The sequence below is a fragment of the Carassius auratus genome, unplaced genomic scaffold (genome assembly GCF_003368295.1).
Source record: "Carassius auratus strain Wakin unplaced genomic scaffold, ASM336829v1 scaf_tig00214594, whole genome shotgun sequence".
Classification (NCBI taxonomy): Eukaryota; Metazoa; Chordata; class Actinopteri; order Cypriniformes; family Cyprinidae; genus Carassius; species Carassius auratus.
Window position 1 is genome coordinate 197 of NW_020527729.1, and position 24,314 is coordinate 24,510.

Sequence of the window (24,314 nt, forward strand, 5' to 3'; positions counted from 1 at the left end):
TATAATTTAAATATAAAAAACCACATTAACAAAAATGACCACAATTAATATTATATATATATATATATATATATTATATATATATATATATATTAATTGTGGTCATTTTTGTTAAATGTAGTTTTTTATATTTAATTATATTATATATATATTATATTATATGTATATATATGTATATATATATATATATATATATATATATATATATATATATATATATATATATATTATGCGAACCTGAAGACTTAATGATACTGAAAATTCAGTATTCCATCACAGAAATAAATTACTTTATCAAATATATTCAAATATAAAACACTTACTTTTAAACTAAATATTTCAAAGTATTATTGTATTTTCGATTAAATGATTGAAAAGTCCCATCGCCTTTTCTGAAGTCATACATACATTTGTGTGAAGACCAGACTGAAACCTTGCTGTTATCAGCTGTTTATAGACGTAACATACCTTCACATACTGCAGGTCAGTGAGGGCCCGCACGTTAAAATCAGGGATGTACTGTGCCACAGGGCTGTTATTGAGCTGACTGTTACTGCCGATGACGGACACAGAGTCGACTCTTTCTGTGTGGCTCAGAGAGGCCGAGCGGTTCAAACCACTCAAGTGAGACGGGGAGCGAAACTCTGGAACAAACAGGAAAACCCCTCAGTTCATGTCTCGGCACGCCTGCTTACAAACACTCACACACATATGAAAAAGTCAAGACGACACAAAATACACACACAAATGTGGCAAATCTTAAAACATAAAATGAATAAAATGATGTCGTCGATGAGAGGGACAGAACAACAATAAACAAGGAGCCACACACAGCTCATATCACATTTGAAATGAACGGAAAAGATTATTGCAAATGATTGGAATGGTCATTTCAGACGTGCATTGTGTAGGAGCAGCATTCATCTGGTTATGCTGGAGAAGCATAGATTAGTGTGTGCTAATCCAATACTATAATATTAGTATGTGTCTATAAAGAACAGAGGATGTACATGAAACCCTCGATTACCCAAAACCACGTGGGATCAGCAATGTAATGTTGATACACTAGCGCCCTCTATAGATGCTTTAATGAACTATCTGCAACATTTACTAGGATTAGACGGGTTTAACTGCGACATTAACAAGAAAACAAGAACAAAAATGCACAACTGAGAATGGTTACTGGCAGAACTGGGTAGTATTTAATTAAATTTAATCTGGATTCATAATCAGATTCCAAAAATTAAGTAATTGTAATTAATTAACTTACATTTTTAAATATTCGTAATCAGACAGGTTACTTTTTTTTATTTGTTACATGATGAATTCCCAAACTTTTTTTTTTGGTCATCTGAACCTCTTTCAACTGATATTTTCTTGAAGTACCCCAGAGATTAAAAAAATATATATATTTGAATAATTAAATCACATTTGAATGCTTCCGTTTCTCTGAGGTTGCTTAATGGTCACCTGACATGCAGGTAAACAAATAAAATATTTCATTTTGTTAGTAGGTGTTTTGAATTGATGCTATTTTAAAAGTATTTCTTTTTACATTTTTTACGATTAAATGAATTATTAGCTTTCCATTGAACACAAACTCCCTGCAGTTCCTTTAAACTCTCCGGTTATAATCAATGAAGTAATTTGCACCGCAAAACATGCAAAGTTTGATATTGATAACGGAAGAGACTGAGTATTATAGTGTAGCTCGTGTCCTCTCAAGAGTAGTTTGGTCTGTAACGGTAACCAAAGTGAACATGATTAAAATTCATGACGAGTTGCTGACAAAACCAATCATCATACTGATATCATAGAATTTCGATGATATCGGAAAATTGCCTTAGTATTTGACTATACTACATTGCACTTGTCCAAAAAAAAATGGACAGGTGGTTGAAAATATCTTACAAATAATCTTAATCTTAAAATGGTCGCAAATTGTATAACACGTTACTTTACATAATTAATATTCATGAGGTAAACCGTGCAAATGGCGGACTGAAAATAAATAGAAAACAAAAGTTGCACTGTACAAAAAAAAGTTTTTTTAAAATATATTAGTTTAGATATAAAAAAAAGACTATATTGGCGTTTCTGAAACAATTGTCTTAGTTATTTTGTTGTTTTAATTTTTAAAATGTCAATTTACTTTAGTTCAGTTTTAGTAATTTTACTAAAATAAATTGAATTAGACAAAAATCTGAAATTGTAAATAAAATAAGTTCTATTTTATATATATATATATATATATATATATATATTTTTTTTTTTTCAGGTTATTGGTTTAGGTTTAGCTGATAACACTACAAGTATTTAACACTTATTGATTGATAACGTGAATAAAATAATATAAACTATAATGCTCCCGTTTCATCATGATGTCACAAACAAGTCTTCATTCGTCCTCACAGAGCTCATGGCACGTTTTCTAGTATATTCTGATACTAAGGCAACTCAGAATGGAGCAGGACTGAATCTTCAGGTTGGTGTATGTCAGTTGCAGGGGGTCAGGTGTGATGGACAGGCAGCAGGGTGAGTGTGTTAGTGTTAGAGCAGAAGAGCTCTTCAAAGACTGAGCTCAAGAGGCACCCAGTCCAGCAAGCTTTCATTTTAGTAACACTCATTTAAATCAGTGTTTATATGTCACATGCCACATCATGCATTTGAGCTAACGCTCACAACAAAGCTAACAACTCAAAACTAAAACAAATAAATACTTTATGCACCCAAATACTGGATGAAAGATGGAACTATTTTCTATCAATATTTTACACAGTAATAAAATGTATTTGATTATAATACAAGACGGTGCCTAAAATTGTGTCTAGGTTTTGAAACAGAGCTTTGAATCACTAATTAAAATAAAATATAATCAAATAAAATTTCAGCCAGTTTTTTTACTTTTATAGTGATTTTTGTAACTTGAAAGGACTAAAAAGAACCATGAATATACCATAAAAGTTAAGTGCTATAGCCATATGCTTTATTTCAGCTCCTCTGAATGCAAACAATCATTCTGTGTGAGAAGAAAAAAATTAATAAAATAAATGCATGTCATTATTTACTGAAAATTGTCTGCTGAAATTGTCAAATTTTATATTTGCAATTCTTGTGGCTAATTTAAGTCAAGTTTGAATGTTTTGAAATGAACGCGAGCACTATGTAACTGGAAAATACTGAATATTTCCTACTATTTTTTTTTTTTGCATGTGCATTTTTAATCGACTGGAACTAATTTCTATTAATATTCTATGCAGAACTTAAATGTATTTTTATTACATTACATACAATGGCTTTGCATTACTGTAAATCAGTGGTTTTCAACCTGTGGTCCGCGGCCCACTGGTATTGCAGGTGGGCCGCCAATTATTTTCTGTTTCTGAACAATGCATGGCAAAAAAGAAAAAAAGTGTTTTTTTTTTTTTTTTTTTTTGCCACAAGTCTATACATTTTTTTACATCTTTACTATAGTGATAATTTTGATTTATGTCTGTTCTAGAGATGTTACAACTTTTTGATAAAGGTTTTCTTTTGGAAATATGTTTCAAATTAATCCTGAATGCATTTATGACTGTAAAAGCACAATTGCAAAATTTATCAAAAAAATCGCGATAGTTTTTTTTTTTTTTTGTCCATATTGCACAGCCCTAGTTTATTCAATAATATAGTTTAAAATCTAGCTTCTGAGTACTAAGTTATTAACCCAACAATAGCGGGGTCAGTTAATTTTTTTGAAGTGGGCCGCGCAAACATATGTGTTTGGTTGTGTGGGCCGCGAGTTGAAAAAGGTTGGGAACCACTGCTGTAAATAAATACATAAAATGTGAACTTGCTGGACAACAGGTCATAGCATGATAAAGGTTATTTTTTCATTTTAAACTAGCTCCTGTCCCACACTGACCCCCTGTTAGCTACCCCTACATCCCTGAGTTAGCACCCAGCATGCAGGGCATTTACCTGGGAAACGCGAGAACAGAGAAAACCTCTTAAGCGAAAGGCGGCGCGGACGAGGCGACACCACGGAAAGAGAAAGAGGGGGGGTGACAGCTGAGGAGGACGGGGGGAGAGGAGAGACAGAGAAGCTCTTTAAAACACGCCACGCATCAACATCCTGCCGAGAGCTGCTTCAGCACCAGCACAAATCCCTCATTATAAAACACTACGGGATATCATATTTTCTTTGAAGGGGTAATACTTTGCTATTAACTTTGCCTTTGAAAGTACAACACATTCTGGTGGTGTTAAAAGGTAGGCTATATTTCACCCAAAACTTGCCGCTATCGCTCCAAACCTGTATGACTTTCCTCCTTTAGTGAAACCCAAATATAGACGTTTTGAAGAATGTCTAAGCTGCTCTTTTCCATACAAGTAAAATGGTCTTCACATTGCCAATAGGCTTCAAAAAGAATCAAAACACCATAAAAGTGGTTTATATACTTGGTCTAAATATCTCTTTTAAATCCAAACCATAATTTTGAGTAACACAGCAAAAATTAAGTAATTATTAATGAAGAATTCAGACCTACAGAGTCTTACACTAGCAGTAAATCTCCATCCGAAGGCCAGAGGGCACGCTCATGCTGAAACTTCAAATATGACTCACATATGCATCACTGCAGCTGAACAAACAGAAGATTTAACTGCTTTCATTAATTCAAGGAGACTAATAAAACACACAACTATGACAATATATGGCTTATCTGAGTTTGTCTTATTATTTTTATTATAATAAAGTATATAATGATGCAATAAGCATGTGTAGTAAATGCTGCTCCATCTGAAAGCACGTGATGGAGATTTAATACTAATCACAGAACCAGCTTTACTGATGAAATACAAATGGCAAATCGTATTTGATTAATCGTGCAGCCGTTGTTCTAAGTTTTAAGTCAAAAACATCAAATATTAGTTTATAGGCGCTTAACTGTATCAATCAATATTATTCAATGGAATAATACTCAATTACTCAAAGAAAGATTCTCTGTCATAGCTCTCAAATAACTATTACACATGCAAACATTTTAACTTGGTGCCTCAAGACTAGTTGTGGCTAGTTTTTTGTCAAAAATGTAAATTTAGTTAGTTTGTGTTTGGCTAAGTGCATCAAATTTGAATGTTTTGATTGAATGCAAGCATAAATTTGATTTGGAAGATGATTTTATAAATATATAAATAAATTGGCTCCGGAAGCAGTTTTAAGGTGTTTTTTTTGGCAAGTATAAAACAAAGACTAAAGATTGTTCACTCCTATAATTTATGAATGGGAACAACTGCAAGGCGCAATATGGTGGAATGGTCCCGCCTTCTAAATGAAAGAGCCAATCACTGATTGATAAAGTAATTGCGTCACTGCAGCAGCTGCTCGAAGCTCCGGTTCCCAAAACCTGAGACTAGACAAGCCACTGAGCCAATGCTCATATGTAGTTATCAGCGCATTATAACTGTGCATACGCATTGGCTGGTCTAGCCTGAGAAGCTTTTTTAATGCCATTTAAGCATCAGAAACACCATTCATGGGGCAGTCCATTTCAGATTATGTCACGGTTTTCAAATATGTAATTTATTTGTGAGTTCATTATACCGTTTTCAGGATTCCCACATACATTTAGATAGGACTTGGTCTTGTTTTAGCTATCTGGAGGCATTACAAATATGGCCACCGGGTGAACAGACTTTCCTTGAAAGAGACTTTGGACTAAATTAATCCCCATCCATTCGCAATGTGTAGGGAAAAATCAGCTTGGACATTCTGCAAAACATCTCCTTTTAGCTTTCAAGGTGAAAGAAAATCCGAGCTTTGGAAGGACATGAGGGTGAGTACATGCCCTCGTCTCTTACGCAGTGTTTCTCAAAGCACACACAGCCACACATTTAGACACATGCTAAGCACATAAATGTGATGTTTGGCACATGAATGGACTGCAGCTGGAGGTGAAGAACAGAATCAGACTGCATTATTAGTGACACTCGTCCAGCAGACGTCCTGCAGCCAAATTGTTTTTATACAATACAAAAGACTAAACTTACATTGACAGATCATGACAAAGTGCACTGAGAGGCGCTGACAAGATCCATTAGTTAAACTAAGGCTGGGCACCAAACATATCAACAGTCATTGTTACCATAAAACTGTCTTATTCAGAAAACTATTACATATTACAAAATTCTGTCAGCATTCACTCATCTGAAACTTTGCTGGCCGCTCTTTTCCATGGAGTTACAATGACTGAGAAGCTTTCAAGCCTCCATTAAAAGATACGGTTTTTGACACATGGGTGAGTAAATAATAACAGAAATTATATTTTTTTTTTGGATGGATTTCTTTAGTTGGGATTGTTTCACACTTTTTTGATAAAGAAGCGAGGTAAAATACTCACCCAGGCATGGTGTAGACAGTGCCATGACTCCATAATAAGAGAAAGGCCCTGTTTCAAACATCATATTCTCATTTCCAGCCTCAACTTCCACCCGACCCTGAAAGACAGGTGTGAGTTAATTAGTTTCATTAGTTAGAAAAGCCAGTCTTAAACATACTGTTGTATATATATTTCAAGAATAATTTGGAAACGAATAAATGAGAGCTGCCAACTCCTAATAAAATGCAAATGTAATCAAATAAATACATTGCTAATAAAACCTACGTAGCTTTTACGTGTTGTCCTTCAAGAGACCTCAAGAACCCCCACTGGTTTGTTCTTAAATAACTTTAAAAACAAAACATCTTATTTTGAAATCTTAACCGGTTTCCTTGAAGAACAACCTGTTGCGTCTCCATAATTAAAGACGAATGACACAAAACCCAACTGAAACTGTGAGGTCAGGACTTCAGTAGTTTGAAACCACATTCGAGCATACACATACATTTTCCAAGGTCTCAGGCATCATATTTGCCCCGTTTTCCATCCCAATAGAGAGTCAACCTTTCCTCTCATTTTCAGAAAACGGTAACCGGATCCGCGGTGCTCGGATTGCATGACACACGGATCCTGTCACTCTATCGGAGTCTCCTCTGCTCTGGTGTCTATATTCAGGTAGACACTCCAAACACAAACAAAGCTCGCCAACTTTGCTGCTTTTTGTTACGACAGCAAACCAGAGCCAAACTAATTATTGACAGAAATACTATTATTTCTAGTAGTACTAAACAAATCTCCACAATTACATACAGTACCAGTCAGAAGTTTGGTTTCAGAATTATTATTTTGTTAAAGAAATTATACTTTTATATAGCAAGGATGGATTCAATAGATCCAAAGTGACAGTAAAGACATTTATAAGGTTACCAAAGATTTCCATTTCAAATAAATGCCGTTCTTTCGAACTTAATATTCATCAAAGAATCTTGAAAAAAAAATACATCAGTTCAACAAAAATATTAAGCAGCAAAAACTATTTTTAACATTGATAATAATAAGAAAAGTACTTCAAACAGATCATCACACATCAATAGCTAAAACTAAATTTACTAAAACCAGAAGACGTAACATAATCATGCATGTCCTAAAATATTACATCTAAAATATTTTTAAGTATTTGTGTGTATATATTAGGGATGCACGATCATGATTTTTCATGGCAGATTTCGATACCGATTTCCGATTTTTTTTTTTTATCTTTAAGCAACAAACAAGAAAGAAGGAAAGTGTGCATAAACAAGATGTTTATTTGGTATTTAATAGGCCAAACTGGCTTTTGGCTATTGAAAACAATAACTGCAAAAAAAATTATATTTATATAAATATAAAAATAAACAATCTCTATATAAGTAAAATAAAAGTGAAACAGTAAAAAGAATATAAGAAAACATACTTTCTTAATATTTATCTTAATTAGATAAGATAAGTCCTTTGCTATTTAACAGATGTTAACAAATTGTAATTTGATTACACTAATATAAAAAAAATATTAATACAGTTTTTATATAAGTAAAATCTTTTTACTTTTTTAAATATTTTTATTTAAATAGAGGGCATAAGAAATTTTCAAATAAACCAATCAAAACAACACACAATTATAGTTGTTTTTTAATACATATATGTTGTAAATCATAGATAATATAATTAATTTGGTATTTTTTCATTTTGAAAATGCAGTTTAATAATTTCATAAATATATTAGATTATCTATTACATTTGAACTCATTTTGAAACTTAAAATAAAGGCAGATGTATTCCGTAAAATGAGCATTTGTAAATAAGCCGCAGGAGTTTGATTTATTTAAGCAGACATGCGGTTTGATGTCCAGTGTGATGTAACGTTCCCTGACACATGCTGTTTGTGCTCCGTATGACATTGTGCCGCGGGGATGATTACGACTGTGATAAACTCTCTCACACTGAGGTTCTGAAAGTGTTAGCCTTCTCCTGGCTGACCCCGCGCCGAGCACACAGCAAATCTGATTTACTGATCCCCAGGGGCCTGTGCGCCACATCGGCCCGGTGACCTATCACAGCTCGTTCTACCTTGACCTTGATGCCTAGTAAGCTGCCGCACAAATATTCAAATCAGATGACTGGAAAGTATAATAGTTAAATATAGTTCTATAGTTAAAGGTCACGCTATTGTGTTGATCCTTCTTCGAGTTCAAATATGAGTCAGTATCTATATATGTATTATCAGCTTTCTGTAGCACAGACATCCAAGAGTCTTTCCATCAATCTCGCCTCTGATTGGACGGTTTCAGAAAAAGAGGGCATGGACAGAGCACAGCTTTGATTGGTTGTGCATTCAATTGTGTGTGTGTGTGTGTGTGTGTGTTTCTGGCAGAAAGGGGGTGGGATTAGAGCTGCTATGATCAGGATCCCTTTCTTATGTAAGAGGGATCAATTAGTGAAGGGCAGGCCTGTCTGATGCAGGGCCTCTTCGAGCTAAACGTCTGGCTGACGGGCACCAACGAGCTGCCAATCTCAAAATACGCCACTACAAAAAGGTTGAAAATGCTAACCAGCAACCAGTGGTACTTGCTAGGGCAAGCATTACTAATGCTCAACCATTCAAATTACTAAGCATTAAGCCTCTGCATATTTTATTCTATGCTGCATTCTCAGAAAAAGAGCCAAACGGTCACCTATTTATTCCTAAAGGATGCATATTAGCATCTAAATGGTACATATTTTTGTAAAGGTACCTCCTAAAGCTTTTGTACCTTTTTTTTTCCTGACGGTGTAAGAATATGAACGATGCCTCAAACTGTGCAGAGAGGTGCACTGTTACTTCAAGTGATCAGACGTATAATTTTTGCTTGGCAAACAATAAAACAGACAAAAAAAAAAAAAAAAAAAAAAAATAGTAGGGCTGTCAAATCGATTAATTGTGATGTACATAGATACATATGTACATACATGTGTGTATATAAAAAAATAAAATAAAAAAAAATAAAAAAAAATTATATATATTCACACATACGTAAATATTTCTTAAATATGTGTGTGTACTTTTTCTTTGTATGCGATTAATTGATTTGATAGCACACACACAAAAAAATATATATTTTAATAAAATTTAAGAATGGACCCAAGTCACATCTAAAGATGACTACAGAGGGGCAGTAAGAAAGCACTTAGCAACCGTATTCCAATACTTTGATAACCACTTTACCCTCTGGTCCTTAAGTGTTTTTTCATGTTAATTATCCTAAAATTTCCTTGCACACCGAGTCTGATGCATATAATCTGTTGCAAAAAAATTAGCAAAACCGTACAAAATGGAGTCTTCTAGCAGTGAGGATGATTTTGTTGGTCTCGCTCTTCTTAAAAAGAGAAGAAAGAAAGAAGAAATACTGGATCCATCATCTAATCTAAGGAGAGTTTCAACTCCGTGTGAAGGTGCTGCGAGATTGTCCCGGGCAATTCAAAGTTAAACTCGGGATGTCAGTGGCTCTGTTTGATGCTTTGCTAGCGATATTTGAGCCACATATTAAAAAGAAGAACACCAATTTCCGTGACCTCAGTGTGCAAGGACCAATACAGTGCTTTGTGCTGCAGGAAGCAGCCGATCAACTTGTCAGACATCTCTCAACCTCTCAAAATGCTTGCTACGGATGCGAAAAATGCAGAAGATGGAACAGAATCCGAATTTCTTTTATAACGAAAGTTTTGGATGCGTGATTGAAAAAAAGTATCTGTCCTGAGGGAGCAATATCTATTTCAGACTCCTCAAGATGGCGCAAATTCTATGGTATTTTAGCATTAGTTTCCAGAAGTAATGCGTATGTTTAATTCATTATTAATTTAACTGATGTTCAAATCACTAACTGTTAAAAAAATAACGTTGTTAACAAAATCATTGCTGGAAAGACATTTCGCAGTTACCCTACTGTTTGACAAAAACAAAGACATAATAACATAAATCAATGAATGTGCATAAATAGAATCCACTTAAAACAACCGAGTAACTACATCGCAATGCCCTGGAAACCATTCACAACACCGTCATCATGGCTGTGAGTTTTTCACAGGAAAACAACACATGTTTTCTTCAGAAAAATCTGGTCTATTTTTGGACTCATCTAATCCTCTACTCAAAATTCTGACCAATTACAGCCAGGCAGACAGAGATATTTGTGGATAGATGTATGGTGAGGGGTTACCAGCCCTGGGAAACAGGAAACTGCTCTGACCTTTTCTCCTTCTCTCAACTCATCCAAGCTCTCGCATGCAGTAAAACAGTACCAGACAGTTCATTATTAAAAAGGTTATATTTTTATAATGAGACATGTTTGTTTTGAATGAAAATCACTACAAGAGTGACAGGGATTTCTGAATGGTTATCAGGGTGTTGATACGCAGTGTTTTTTTTAATAAAACAATAAATCCATAATAGCTTGTCACGAATCATCATTAAAAGTCACAGCAGTAATAAGAAAGTTGATAAATGTGACCCCGGATCACAAAGCCAGTTTTAAGTCGCTGGGGTTAATATTTAGCAATAGCCATAAATTATAAATCGTTCTTTTATGCCAAAAATAATTAGGATACTGAGTAAAGATCATGTTCCATGAAGATGTTTGGTAAATTTCCTACCGTATATATATAAAAACTTAATTTTTGATTAGTAATATGCATTGCTAAAGGTTCATTTGGACAACTTGAAAGGCGATTTTCTCAGTATTTTATTTATTTTGCACCCTCAGATTCCAGATTTTCAAATTGTTTTATCTCGGCCAAATATTGTACCAAAACCATACATAAATGGAAAGATTATTTATTCAGCTTTCAGATGATGTATAAATCTCAATGTCGAAAAACTGACACTTAAGAATATTTTTTTAATAATCTAGGTTTAAGATAATTTCTATATATACACTAAAACATTTTTTATATATTTATAAATACATACATTTATAAATAGATTTTTAGTTGTATAAATTAGCATTAGATAATGTATTATGATCAAACAAAGTAATAATAGTATAAATTAACCTAGATTAATAAATGCTGTAAAAATCCATTGTCCACTGATAACTGATTAATGTTAACTATAAATCATCCTATTTTTAAACAGCATGTTTTAGTTCTCTTATACTTTGATATATACACATTTATTTTTGAATCTATTATAAGTATTAGCACAGACATCCTCGAGAAGCAATAGTAATTTAAGCAATCGTGATAGTGATGTTTGCCTTAGCAAGCTCAATTAACATGTGACTGATTGCTGAAGGAATTAGCCCACTTTCTGATTTGACTTAAAGGCACTTTTACTGGCAGCTGACAGCATTCTCAAACCCATTGAAATATTTAATAACACACACATGCAGGAGAGATGTTCAAAGCTGTATTCTCCACGCAGGCCAACCAGTCAGATTTACTCACCTGAAGGATAAGGATGAAAAAGTCGGCAGGTTTTCCACGCTGATATAAATAGTGCTGTTGTGAGCGCTTGTCGTTCTCATTGAACTTAATCTCCTGAATGACATCCGGGTGCTTGAGGATTCGCAGTAAGACCTTGTCCGAAATCTGGAGTGGACAGAAAAGGCTCACCTCTGTGGAAAGATGGGCAACAACAAAAATCAGCCGTTATCTGCAATGACAAATGCTCATAGAGAGAGAGAGGTGATAATGAACTCACCAGTAGCGAGGAAACGATGCGCTGCTAGCATTAGTTGAGGCGATATCTTGGATTTGGATTCACTCTCATGTTTGAAAGCAGAAAAGTCCCTCTTGTTCTTGTTGGGATCCACTTTCTTTCTGTTACTATTGTCAGCTAGAAGGCAAAAAAAATGCTCAGCTTGTTTCCCAAAAGCATCATAAGGTCAGGTATCACTAGACATATAAGGAATCATTCAACTCGTGATGCGTTACAATTCACGATACGATTTTCTCACTATTTTTTTTTAAATACAAATTATAAATGAAAAGGTGTCATATAATAGAATAGGTGTCGTATAAATGAAAATCTCAAATCAAATAAACAAAAATACAGATAAAAGAAATCACTTCATATAAACAAACTAAGGCGTTGCCTCTGCTCATTCCAATTGAAATTAGAGGCAATTCGATGCTGCATACATTCCCAATGAGCAGCTGTTGATTTAAACTAATGAAATATTTCAAAATGAAATTGAAATTGAAGCAGAAACAGAATGGTGTGACTTCAGCTTTGTGAAGCTACACTGTATAAATTATATTAGCACAAAACAAAAACAGCAGATGGGCTGAATGAGAACACAAATTCACTCTCTGCCAGTAGATGGCGCTTATGGAAAAGCAGTGCTGTTGTAAACAAAGAAAATACTTCAATATGCAATTTACAGAGGTAATATGAAAAGAAAATACCATCTAAACTTTTCTGAAGAAAGTTCTCCTAAGAGAACTTGTCGCAATTCATTTAACATCTCCACCGACTCAACCATTTTTTTATCGATTTTCAACTGGCTCGGCATGCATCGTTACATCCCTAATTGGCACCAATAATCTCAAAGATCTACTTAAGATCATGATGCTTTTGGGAAAGCCTAGATCAATAAACCGAACCAATTAATACATCAATTACATTTCCATGGGTAATCTCATGTCTAGACTAATAAAACAAGCAAGAAAATAACTATCACAAATGTACTGTAAAGATCAGACTCGTCCAGGATCTCAGATTTGATGATCTCCTCGATGACGTCCTCCAGCGTGACCAGACCCAGGACCTCGTAGAACGGATCTCCTTCGCCCTCATTATTCACCTTCTGAACGATGGCCAGGTGGGATTTACCTGTGGACAGAGCCAAAGATCTCAGACTAAACATATTGAACACTGGGAAAAAAGGGAATTAAATGTTCTAAGTGTTGTAATTGCAAACTGAATGGCAGTTTAATGGTTATTAAGTTTTAGTTCACACCAGGCTAGGAAACCCACTGAGTGGGTAATAATTCAAACCATATTCCTATGGAAGCACTGCATGGACATGCATATTAATGAGCTGTATTAATCACTGCAGTCTGAAAAACCCATGAATTATTCATCATCTTGTTTTATCTGAGGGGCCAGATCAATCATAACCAATTAAGCAATACTGACCCATAGGGCTTCATGTTTAAAGCCAAAAGAGTCAATCAGATCAGATCAGAAGTGCTACTAAACTTAGAGCTCAAAGATCTTAGGAGAGCGAAATTACAGTCTGGGATTAGAAAAAGAAAAGAAAAAGGGAAGGATGGAGTAAAGACACTTTGATGTCAATCAAAGGGAATCTGGAAACACCGCACAATCAATACTGCTGGACAAAAACTATAATATATTGAATCGTACAACACTTAATGCTAGAATCTGAACCAAAATAAATGGAAGGACTAATACAGAAGTTCTGATCAACACCGAAAACCAATTATTATTATTCTTTTGTTATATGCTAATGCATGTTTTCCCCCACTAAAGCTTTGAACTATATTTAAAATACAAGTCAAAGTCAGGCATTAAAATGTGTATTTTCAAAATTGCCCAATTTTAGACTTCTAAAAAAAAAAACATTCACAATGTTCACATTTTTGAATGACTAAAATGATATGCATTTTTTCCCCCTTAAATACAGGGATTTAGAGCAAGATCAAGTCATATTTAATAATGCAAAAAGCATCAGACAAGCAGTCTGCTTAAGAAAAGAGCTAATATTTTCTCGCTGAAATACACTCCAGTGTTCCTGAGGGATCAGCATTTAGCAAACCACCCACATTTAATTATTTGCATTCTCAGAAGCTCATTTTCCATACATTCATATCTCAGTTGAGCTCGTTTTAAACAAATAAATTAGAATAGGATTTAAATAGTTTCTACAAATGTATCCTCAAATGCAGCAAAAGCAATGTCTTGAGTTGACATTCTGGACAATACAGTGCCTGTCACATTGCTTTTGTCCCTCTGTAGTGCTGCAGCGATTGAGAGAGGAACAATACAGTGGGATGAACTTCAAACCACCATTCATTTTAAAACACCACCCATATAACTCATCTACAATCAAACATCTCTAATGGATGAACATTAACGAGTACTAATCTGAATATCGAGGGAAACACGTCTCCCTAAATTTCTATGGTGTTACGGCCCCAAATCTGAAGGTAAAAATGGTCGAACATCAGAGTGATTGTGTAAACTCCGATGGACAGATGATGGTGTGTATTTTTTAAGAGCATCAGGTGCTTTTGTCAGCATGGGATACCTCTGTCTTTTCTAGAAGAGCTTCATATTGATTGGAGGTTGATACAGGGAGCATATGGTTATTGATTCGGCTCTCAGGGGGAGTCTGAGCACCCATCAGAATCAATATGAGGATGAAAACAACCGCACGAGCCACAGCCTTTGCTTCCTGTGAGCACAGCAGGTTGTTTTTAAACTTTCAAATCCACTAACCTTTCTTAAACTCCTCCAACATGGCATCCAGCTTAGTGTCGTGGAAGACGAAATGCACCGGGTGATTGTAGAACTTAGTGACCGTTTTAAGCGTCGTGCAGTCGTCGGGGTCAACGAAGGCCAGATCTTTGACGTACAGGACATCCACGATGTTGGAGAGCTCGGTATCGTACACGGGAATCCGCGTGTAGCCGCTTTCCATGATCTCAGACATGGTATTAAAGTCGAGCACGGTGTCAATGTGAATCATGAAGCAGTTGCTCAGAGGCGTCATCACATTCTCAACCGTCTTGGTTCGGAGTTCCAGTGCACCTTGTATGATGTTCAGTTCTTCTTTGACCAGGTCGTTGTAGGGTTCGGTGACCCTCAGCATCTCCAACAACTTCTCGCGATTGTAGACGGTGCCGATTTCCTGCCCAAGAACGCAATCCAAGAGCTTACTGACGGGGAATGATAATGGAAAGGTCAGGAGCATGAAAAATTTGGTCAACATGATGGTGTTGGCACCTACAGCCAAACCGTGACGCGAGCACAGAGCTTGTGGCACAATTTCACCAAATATGACAATGCCAACAGTAGATGCCACTACGGCTCCCAACCCCGACCCAATCAAATCATCTAGCAGGATTGTTAAAGTTGTGTTGACCAGCACGTTACCCAACAATAAAGAGCAAAGCAGATAGTTGCCCTTGCTTCGAATGGGTTCGATTTTTCGCGCATATTTCTTTTCCTTATTAGTTCCACAGCTTTGTACAATGCGAAGCTCCATTGGATCCAATGCCATGAGCCCCAGGTTGAGCCCACTGAACATGCCGGACAGCATCAGCAAACCTATAATAAGGATGATTTGGAACCAAAGAGGTAGAAAAGATTCTTTCTCCTCTATGACTAACAATCTTCCATCGCTTTCACCCAGCTGGACCCATTTGTCTCCCAAACCCTGCCTGACACATAGGCTGTAGATCTTTTCTCGTTCACTCTTACGCAGTGGCTTCACATACACACTCACCAGACCTGACGTCCCTCTGTTGCTCACGTTCATGAAGGTGCTGATGCTCAGGTCTTTGGTGAAATCCTCACAAGTCCTGTTTAACTCGTCACTGTCCTCCGTATCCACATACTCTGTGAACCTGATGTGGGATGCTGTGTCCGGGCTCAGGTGCAGCCCATAAAACCTGAGCACGACGTTGCTCTCCTCTGTTACCTGGATGAGCCCGTCCTCCGTCGTGCTGGCCGCTTTGCCGCTCCTCTCTAGCCGCATGCCCAGGATCTGACTGCTGGAGTCGGGGCTTGACGTCTCCGTCCGCCCGCCGACAGAGCTCCAGAGGAACACGATGAAAGTTAGAAGATACCCCTGTCCACTCCGCTCTGTCGCCATGTTTGTTGCGCTCTCTCCGCAAGGCTGGACCTTACGTCACGTCATCGCTGCCACAAACCCGCCCTCTTATTTGCATAATGCAAAATGGCGCAACGCCCACTTAGCTGCGTGCGAGTTCTTATTTAAAATACATAATGTTTGGGCTTTAAAGATAAACGTCTCATGGTATTATAAGATAGTAATTTTTAATGATCAATTGTGGTAATACGTTTAAATAAATGTAAGCATCTAACAGGTTTACGATTAAACATGATATTTTTTTTTCTTCATTTGCGTTTTTGTCTTAATTGTGTAATAGCACGAGCCCCGTGTCCCCTTATATCTCATGACAAAATTAAATGGTTAAAAAAATAAAAGTTTTACATACACACACACACACACATATATATATATAATTAAGTGTTTTTAATCATTCTATCTATCTATCTATACAATTATAAAAATGAATTTAATTATAATTAATATGATTTTAAAAAATAGTAATTTAATGACAATTAAGCATTTTTCAACATCAAATCCTTTATTTTAAGACTTAAATAATGAGTACAATTTGTTAAATTATTTTTCATTATCAGTATAAAATAAAAGCAGTAGAATAAATACTATCATCGTGATAGTAATGAAAAGTAAATGAATCAACGGCAATAACCTGCCATAATGTAATACATCAGTGGAATTTTTTCATCAGTGGCTTTGTTGTTAACCGAAGTGTGTAAAATCAATGTCATTGTGTCTATTGACCGTCACTGCATTTCGACCTCGGTCAAATATGATGCAAGTGCGTCCTCTAGTGTTACAAACATTAACTCATCAACATAGTGTATTTTCTTAAATGCACTTTATTCTCAGATTAGTGAATAAAAATGTGCACATTTAAAACACTCTTTAACCAAATATAACTTTTAACATCAGTTCCGGTCACTCACTGATGAAGAGACAAGGTATACGTTTGCTGAAGTAATAAATAAAACACATAGCGTCATTCTGAAACGATGCATGACAACAAATCCTTGATATTGTTCTGCAATCATTCACTTGGATAGTTGTTTACATCTGTGACATACCACTTTTTTTTTTTTTGCACGATATTTAATTGATAAATATATTACACATCTACAATTCGGCAGCGCTGGTAAAAAAAACACCAGGGAAATATTTCTATTTATCATAACTTAAATAAATTCCCATTATATTAAGATTACATTTTAAATATTTTACATGTGGACCAATAATAATCCTTCAACAAGTGACTGACATTTATATTATAATTAGTTTCAGAAGATAAGCCAATAACCGATAAGGTGGGCGGGGTCAGATTCCACTAACATATAAAAGCCTTCGAATTAATTTAAAAAACGATATCATCGGCACAGACAATGTTTTCTTGCTATGCGGCGAAATCAGGAGAAAATATAAAGTAAAATTAATCAAATTTCCAGTGTAAATTCAAAGGCTTACGTATCTATCTCGCATTTACATTAAATATCTTAATATTAAATCTATAAAATGGTAAGTAAATTTGTCAGTATCTGAAAAAGTTAAACTAGCAGAGCGGTTGGCCCAGGTAGCAAACAGACGTTGGCCCAACGTTGGCCCAACGACTGTTGTTGTGTTGGGCCAACGTTGGGTGCTGACGTTGGCCCAACGTAATTTTGTCCGTTGGGCCAACGTTGGGCCAACCATATTATTGGACGGCCAGCAGACCTTCTGCCAACCTAAAAATACCTTACCAACCTTCTGCCAACTTAAAAACCACTAAAACAACATTGGGCCAACGTTGGGCCAACCATGTCATTGGACAGCCAGCAGACCTAACAAATTTAAAAATATAGCCTATTTTAACCATCTGCCAAATTCATTAATAGTAAATCTGCAAACGTATAAATAAATAGGCTTTACCTACCTTACACTCAAATTTTAAGATTGTGACATGGCCTATTCACTGTTGAATTGCATTTAGAGACGGCACAACAGACAAACTGAATTGGTTATAAAAATGAATTTATTGGTAACAAAATTAACTTATTGCAGTTTAATGAGAAAATGTGCAGACTCTCTTCCGGATTCTGCAGAGTTTTTTGAAGCAAATTAGAGATTGTGTGTGGTTCTGATGATTTAGACGGAGCGGAGGAGAAGTAGCAGCATACTCCTGTAAAAAAACAACATTTAAGATTTGTCGTTCTATTTTAACTACACAACCCAAAACAGAAAAAAAAAAATTTCATCATGTTGGGGTAGCAAATTTTATATACATCTTAATGCAGTGTACGCCTAGTAAAGATGAAATACACCTCTGTTTAGTGGTGGGGTTAGACAGGGGAAGAAAAAACAATCATTGGAAGACACTTACATTCACTTTCACAGCTGCTGGAATCTGCTTGAGGCTTCTGCTTTTCTGTGTTAAAGAAAAAAATATAGTAATTATCAAAATGTAAATTTACTTATATATTAATATATATATATAATAATTTCTAACATATTTGATCAGACATAAAAGGGCTTGTGTACCTTTTTCTGTCGCTCTTTTTTTTCTTCCTCCATTTCGGTCTCCACTATACTTCAGCCAGGTTTTTATTTTTTCCTCGGCTTCCACCACTTTTGCTCCTTGTTTTTTGGCTGCATCTGTCAGCATGAAATTAAAAAAGAAAATTAAACAGAGAAAGGGTTAGCAGATAGATCATATCTGAGGTGTATTTTGTAGAGTTCTGTATGATTAATGGATTAATTGGCATTCTTTCATTGACTTGCATTGTATTTTATTCAATGACACATTATGTGAGACTGTAAGGGGTTGTTTCCTGGTTTGCTATTTCAAAGTTATGTCTAAGTTTTGAACGTTTGAATGTTTTTTTTTAAAACATATCACCTATAACAACTTTTGTTAGCAAGAGTGTAGAAAATGGGCTCTTCTGTCCTCTCCCTTGCCAATTAAAATTGTTGGCCAACTCATTGGTTATTATTTCCCTCATGATTCTGTGGACAATGTCTTTGGCAGATGTTCCACCCAAGCTGGTAAGATATCTTGTCTATGAAAAAAAATCATGTGTTAAGCAGCAGTAAATCTAGATCTCTCTCTACGTATGTTAGTATTCTTTTAAGTGAAGTAACAGAACATCATTAGAATTTACTAAAGAACGTTGTGTGTCTCTGTTTGACAGCCTATCCTCCAGATCTTTTATGCCTGTCATGCTCCTTAATGGAAACTGAAACTCCTCATTTACAACTTCAGCTGCATTCTCTCTTCGCATAATGGCCTGAAGGAGGAGCGTATTCTGCCTGACTTGACCCTTTATCTCTTCCAGCATCTGGTAGAGCCGGAGATCTCTTTCTGAATCAGACAAACATACGATGCATCATTATAACTAGAATTGAACATATAAAGAGAGAGTCTGCATCTCTTCTTTAGTTGTCTATCATAACTTTTACAGCCTTTTGTTGAATCTATCTTTTTTTTTTTTTAGACGTATTGCTGGCATTAAATTCAAAATGTGCTTACAATTCCCATAAAATAGTAAAATTTGACATTTTCAACATTTGATATGTTGTCTATGTGTTTTTTTTCAGCTCATTGATATTAAGGCTAATTTTTAAAAGCAGGGCTTAAAAGGTTTATCATTTGAAAATAGTACAACTTAGCCAGGCGAAGTTGGTTTTATTCTCATTTTTGGTTACATACATTTTATTTTGTTCCTTGAACAGTTTCTAATCCATGTTAGAGACTAAAAAGGAAATTACTAAAAACTCCTTTAAAAAAAAAAAAAAAAAAAACCTATTTTAAAAGGTTTGGAATAATTCTACGTACCATCTTGTCTTGGTTCAGGGACTGTCATAGCAGGTGCTGATGGTGCAAATGGTGGTATGGCTGGCAATTTCAGTCTTTTGGCTCCATTACTGCAGAAGTTTTTTTTTTTTGGTCTTTCCATTGTCTCTGCATATGGAACAGTAAGAGATAGAATCCGTACAATGTATAATACATTGCCAAACATCACAACATTTACTTCCGTCCAGAGTTCTTCCGTCCTGCGATCTTATACAACAGGAAAGTGACCAATGCTCAAAAGTTCCTTTCAACATATCATCCCCTTGGAATTAAATATAGTTTACTACAACTCAATTTTGACAGAAATGTCAGATATAACCTTGTACTGTAATTTCCCAACTATTAGCTGCAGTTTATACATTTATTTTGCTAAATTTCTTCAGGTTAATACACGAGAGCGGTTAATATGGTATTAATGTTTTTTTTAGCTTGCATAAAACACTCTCCTGTGGCTTATTCACAGGAAATTAATTTAATTAATTCTAAGGGGACCATATTCCCAAGTCTTGGATTTAAGGAATCTGTGGTGACCAGCTATGTTGGGAAATGATGCAATGACTACTGTATGTTTTCGTCTGTACCTGTGTGGAGCCAGCTTGTTGAGGCCTGCACTGGAGGTCTTCCTGATGTAAATCCATTTACATATTTTGATGATGGTCTGTTGGACACATTAAGAGTAATCAATTTTTTAAAAGCGCAGTGCATAGAAGCAGTAGGCTATAAAAGGAGAACAGAGGAAACATACACTCTTTTCCGTACACTGTCCTCATCTGTAGACTCCAAACTGTTGCCTTTACAAAACTTCACCAGCTTTCTTCTGGCTTTTTCATAGGAATCTAAACATAGAAACAAACAACATCACTAAGCCTATTATCTGAACATTTGAAAAGAATTGCTTGGCATAACTCACAAGGAGCATCTTTTAATTTTCGAATAGTTATTTCTCTATATTTCTCAGTAATAATTAATAATTAATTCCTTAAAGACTTACCATACTCAGCCACCCATTCAGTTATATATTCGTTCCATTCTTCATCCGGAGTTTCATTTTTTTCAACCGCTTTTCTACATTTTGTACTATTATATGGGGGCCAAAAGGAAATTTTTTTGTCGATGCTCAGCCAGTCACTTGGTATCACCTCTGTCTCATTCTTTTCAGTAAAAACAACTATAGAATACATCTATAAAAAAAAAAAAAAAAAAAAATATATATATATATATATATGTAGTGTTACAAACTATATACATTTATTGAAGCTCTATTACTTACCCAGTGGAAATCTATCTAAACCAAAATATTTCCTAGTCTTATTGTTACTATTCTTTATGATTGGTAGGTTCTGTACATTTGTCAGATACAGAAGGGGGGGGGGGGGAATTGGGGAAATCAAGCAGTATGCAGTAAAGGATATGCCACAAACCCATCCTTATACTGTAAAAGAAGGACTTTTGAAACAGTCTGTGTAGGGACAATAGTCAATGACTGCCCAGGTTGTTTCACAAAGGATATATCAAGAATTGATGAATCAATGGGATAGGTGAAAAAAGATGACTTGTTTTGGAATTTAAGACAGACTAGATGCGATGCTTCCTTGTCTTTTAAAATGTTTTTCACTATATAAATATCTCCCTTGAACAGAATATAGTTGTCTCCCTCTGATAAACTAATTAAAGTTCCACCATTTACATATTTCTTATACTGTGTAAACTGCTGAGATGTCACATTGTATGGAAAAGGCCCATTCTTATGTTCCTGGTAAAAACCATCCTTGCACACCCTTATTTTAGTTCTGACACTTGCTTTTTCTGACAATCTCCTGATGATCTGTTGAAGGGGCTGGGTAGGGGTCCTTATCATTTTTTTTAATGTGTAGAGGAAGTTCTCAAATGGGAAAGCTGCGAAATTATGCAGCACACCAAACTGCCTTGCATCATTGGCAAGATGTATCAGCCCGTGTATGTTATACACAACGTAATTACCATAAACAGACTGAAAATGCTCGACAAAGGTGATCAGTAACTTTTCAGCAAAATCACAGTACTGGAGAAACAGTGAGGGGCAGCATAATATTCGAATGGCTACATGCAGAAGCATAAAATTGTGGTATAGAACATTCGGCAGATGGTCTTTCAGTGCTACTGGACCAGTGTACAGGAGAAAAGTTCTGAACTCTGTTGCTTTCCACCTATCTACCTCAACAAGGGATCTCCCTTTCCGTGCAAACTCTCTGGGGAGTCTCATGGCAAAGGACATAAGCACTGCAGAAATTTGGCCTATCTGATGAGCACCTAAACGAGATGGAAGTGGTCCCCTCATCCAAAACCCTATCAACTTTCTCACAACCCCAAGAAAAACCAGGTGCATAACATCTAATGGAAATTGGGAGACCATACCAATTCCAACCCTTGTCAACACACTGGTCCCTTTATGGTGAAACTCATCGTCTTTATTAATAAAAGACATATCTGTCCGTAAAGGTGAATCGACTTCAGGAAAAGTCATGCGATTTTCTGCCCATGTTCCCTCCTGTGTGCATTTTTCACAGCCGTGGTATGCATTGTGGCCTTTAATGTTTTTTACGAAAGCCCTCGCACTTGCATCGCAAACAAAATTTGAAATTTTAATGTCTACACATTTGCCAAGTACATCCACACCCTCTAATTTAAGCTTTCCATATTCATTCACAAATGATTCTAGGAACAGATTGACATTCTCTGGTTTTTTAGATCCAAGATATAAAGCGATGACGAATGGTTGCTTTGTTTTGTCTTCCTCTACCAATCCTAGAATGGGCCAGAACTGCTTATTGCTGCTTTTGAACAAAGGTAGTCCATCAATATTCACTTGTAAATGAATGGCCTTTGGGAGAGGGTCAGTCTGGTTTAACACATGCCTAATGCCTTTCTCAACTCCAAAATAATGCATGGTGCCACCAGCCATCTGCTGGACCTCATAATTAATTGGAGTGCCTAAAAGAGTGCGGGCATCCTTTGGGAGATATGGATGATGTTTTCTCAGGATGCCCAACAGCCCATTTAGATGGCATTGTGGTATTTGGCTGTCTATTGCCCAGTCTCTGAGCTCCTCCCCAAGACACTCTGCAGCCTCAACAAATTCATCATCACTTGAGTCAGTGTCTGTCAGAGCATTTGACCAAAATCCATCAATCACGTGATCGTCAACATTAAACGCAGTCTCTAACTCATCTGATTCATAGGACACAGGCCAATCAGATGCAGCATCTGACCACACATCATCAGCAGGGGCGTTTTTTTCCAGGCATATGTTTACGTCAGCTGCGTCAGATTTAGTATTGACGTAAACCTCACTAAGAATATTGTAAGCCCTCCGCTTTGCCTGACGTTTAAGTGTTCTGTCAGAATAAATGTTGTTTGCAGACATAGTATGCTGCCAAACAAAAATTTACGTTAATTACAGTTACTATAGTATACAGCTGATTTCGCGTCTGTTTCATCTAGATTACGAAAGCTACAATGTTAGAATCTAGCAGGCTGACGGCTGGCTAAATTATAAGGCTACATTTACATCAGATTGCTAACGTGAAGCCATCACAATGCCTCACTAGATAATAGACTGATTATATATTAAAACAATGTATTGAATCGAGCAGATTACCTTGGACTGGCTGAGTTAACGGCTGCAGTGAAGTCTAGAAGAAGGCCAACGGTTAAAGATAACGGAAAATAACGATAATTCTAAATCACGCGCTCACTGTTCTCTTGAATGAGCTCGCGCATCAGCTCTTCTAGTGCGCGCGCGGCCGGAGCGCTCTCTGCTGCGCGAGGCCAAGCGCACTAGCGCAACATCTGTCCCTCACCGAGATGAAGAGCGATTTTTACTGTTTTTATTTTATGTAACCGTCTCTTGTAATACGATGTCCTGTCATTTCTTTGTAATCTTTAATAAATACATTGTTCTGATTTCACATTTGATGCATTTTATTGCTTGGAAACAACGTCATAAAAAGGAGCTAGACACTCTTTTCCCCATGTTTACTGGGAAGAATAAACATGAAATGCTGCATATATTTGAGAGAAGTGGGGGCCCTTGCCGCTGACCATATCAACGTTGGCCCAACGGTGTATTTCTGTCCGATAGGTTGGGCCAACGTAACCAACCCATATTGACGTTGGCCCAACGTCTGTTTGCTACCTGGGGGCCTACTAACGGTCGGTGTTTTTTTTTCCAGATGTATGAGGTTTATATTATAAATATCGTGATTATTACAAATTAACAACAAATTAAACGAGCAGCTAAAA

The 24,314-nt window shown here is 36.1% G+C and overlaps 2 protein-coding genes across 2 annotated transcripts; both read right to left on the reverse strand.

The window, feature by feature from the left end:
* Nucleotides 1-387: 387 nt before the first annotated feature.
* LOC113092447 (metal transporter CNNM4-like) lies at nt 388-16,265 on the reverse strand (the record flags this gene model as incomplete). The annotated part of the gene is made up of 6 exons (XM_026258044.1): nt 14,836-16,265; nt 13,063-13,206; nt 12,073-12,207; nt 11,817-11,986; nt 6,381-6,477; nt 388-644 (listed from the first exon to the last, which is right to left on the reverse strand). Coding segments are annotated over exons 1-6 (2,181 nt in total), but the record flags the coding sequence as incomplete, so codon positions are not given.
* A 1,932-nt stretch (nt 16,266-18,197) lies between these two features.
* LOC113092451 (uncharacterized) lies at nt 18,198-23,727 on the reverse strand. The gene is made up of 8 exons (XM_026258050.1): nt 23,671-23,727; nt 21,025-21,214; nt 20,779-20,869; nt 20,615-20,691; nt 20,016-20,141; nt 18,722-18,835; nt 18,564-18,608; nt 18,198-18,362 (listed from the first exon to the last, which is right to left on the reverse strand). Coding segments are annotated over exons 2-8 (645 nt in total). The 5' UTR covers nt 23,671-23,727; the 3' UTR covers nt 18,198-18,360.
* Between the last annotated feature and the right edge of the window lie 587 nt (nt 23,728-24,314).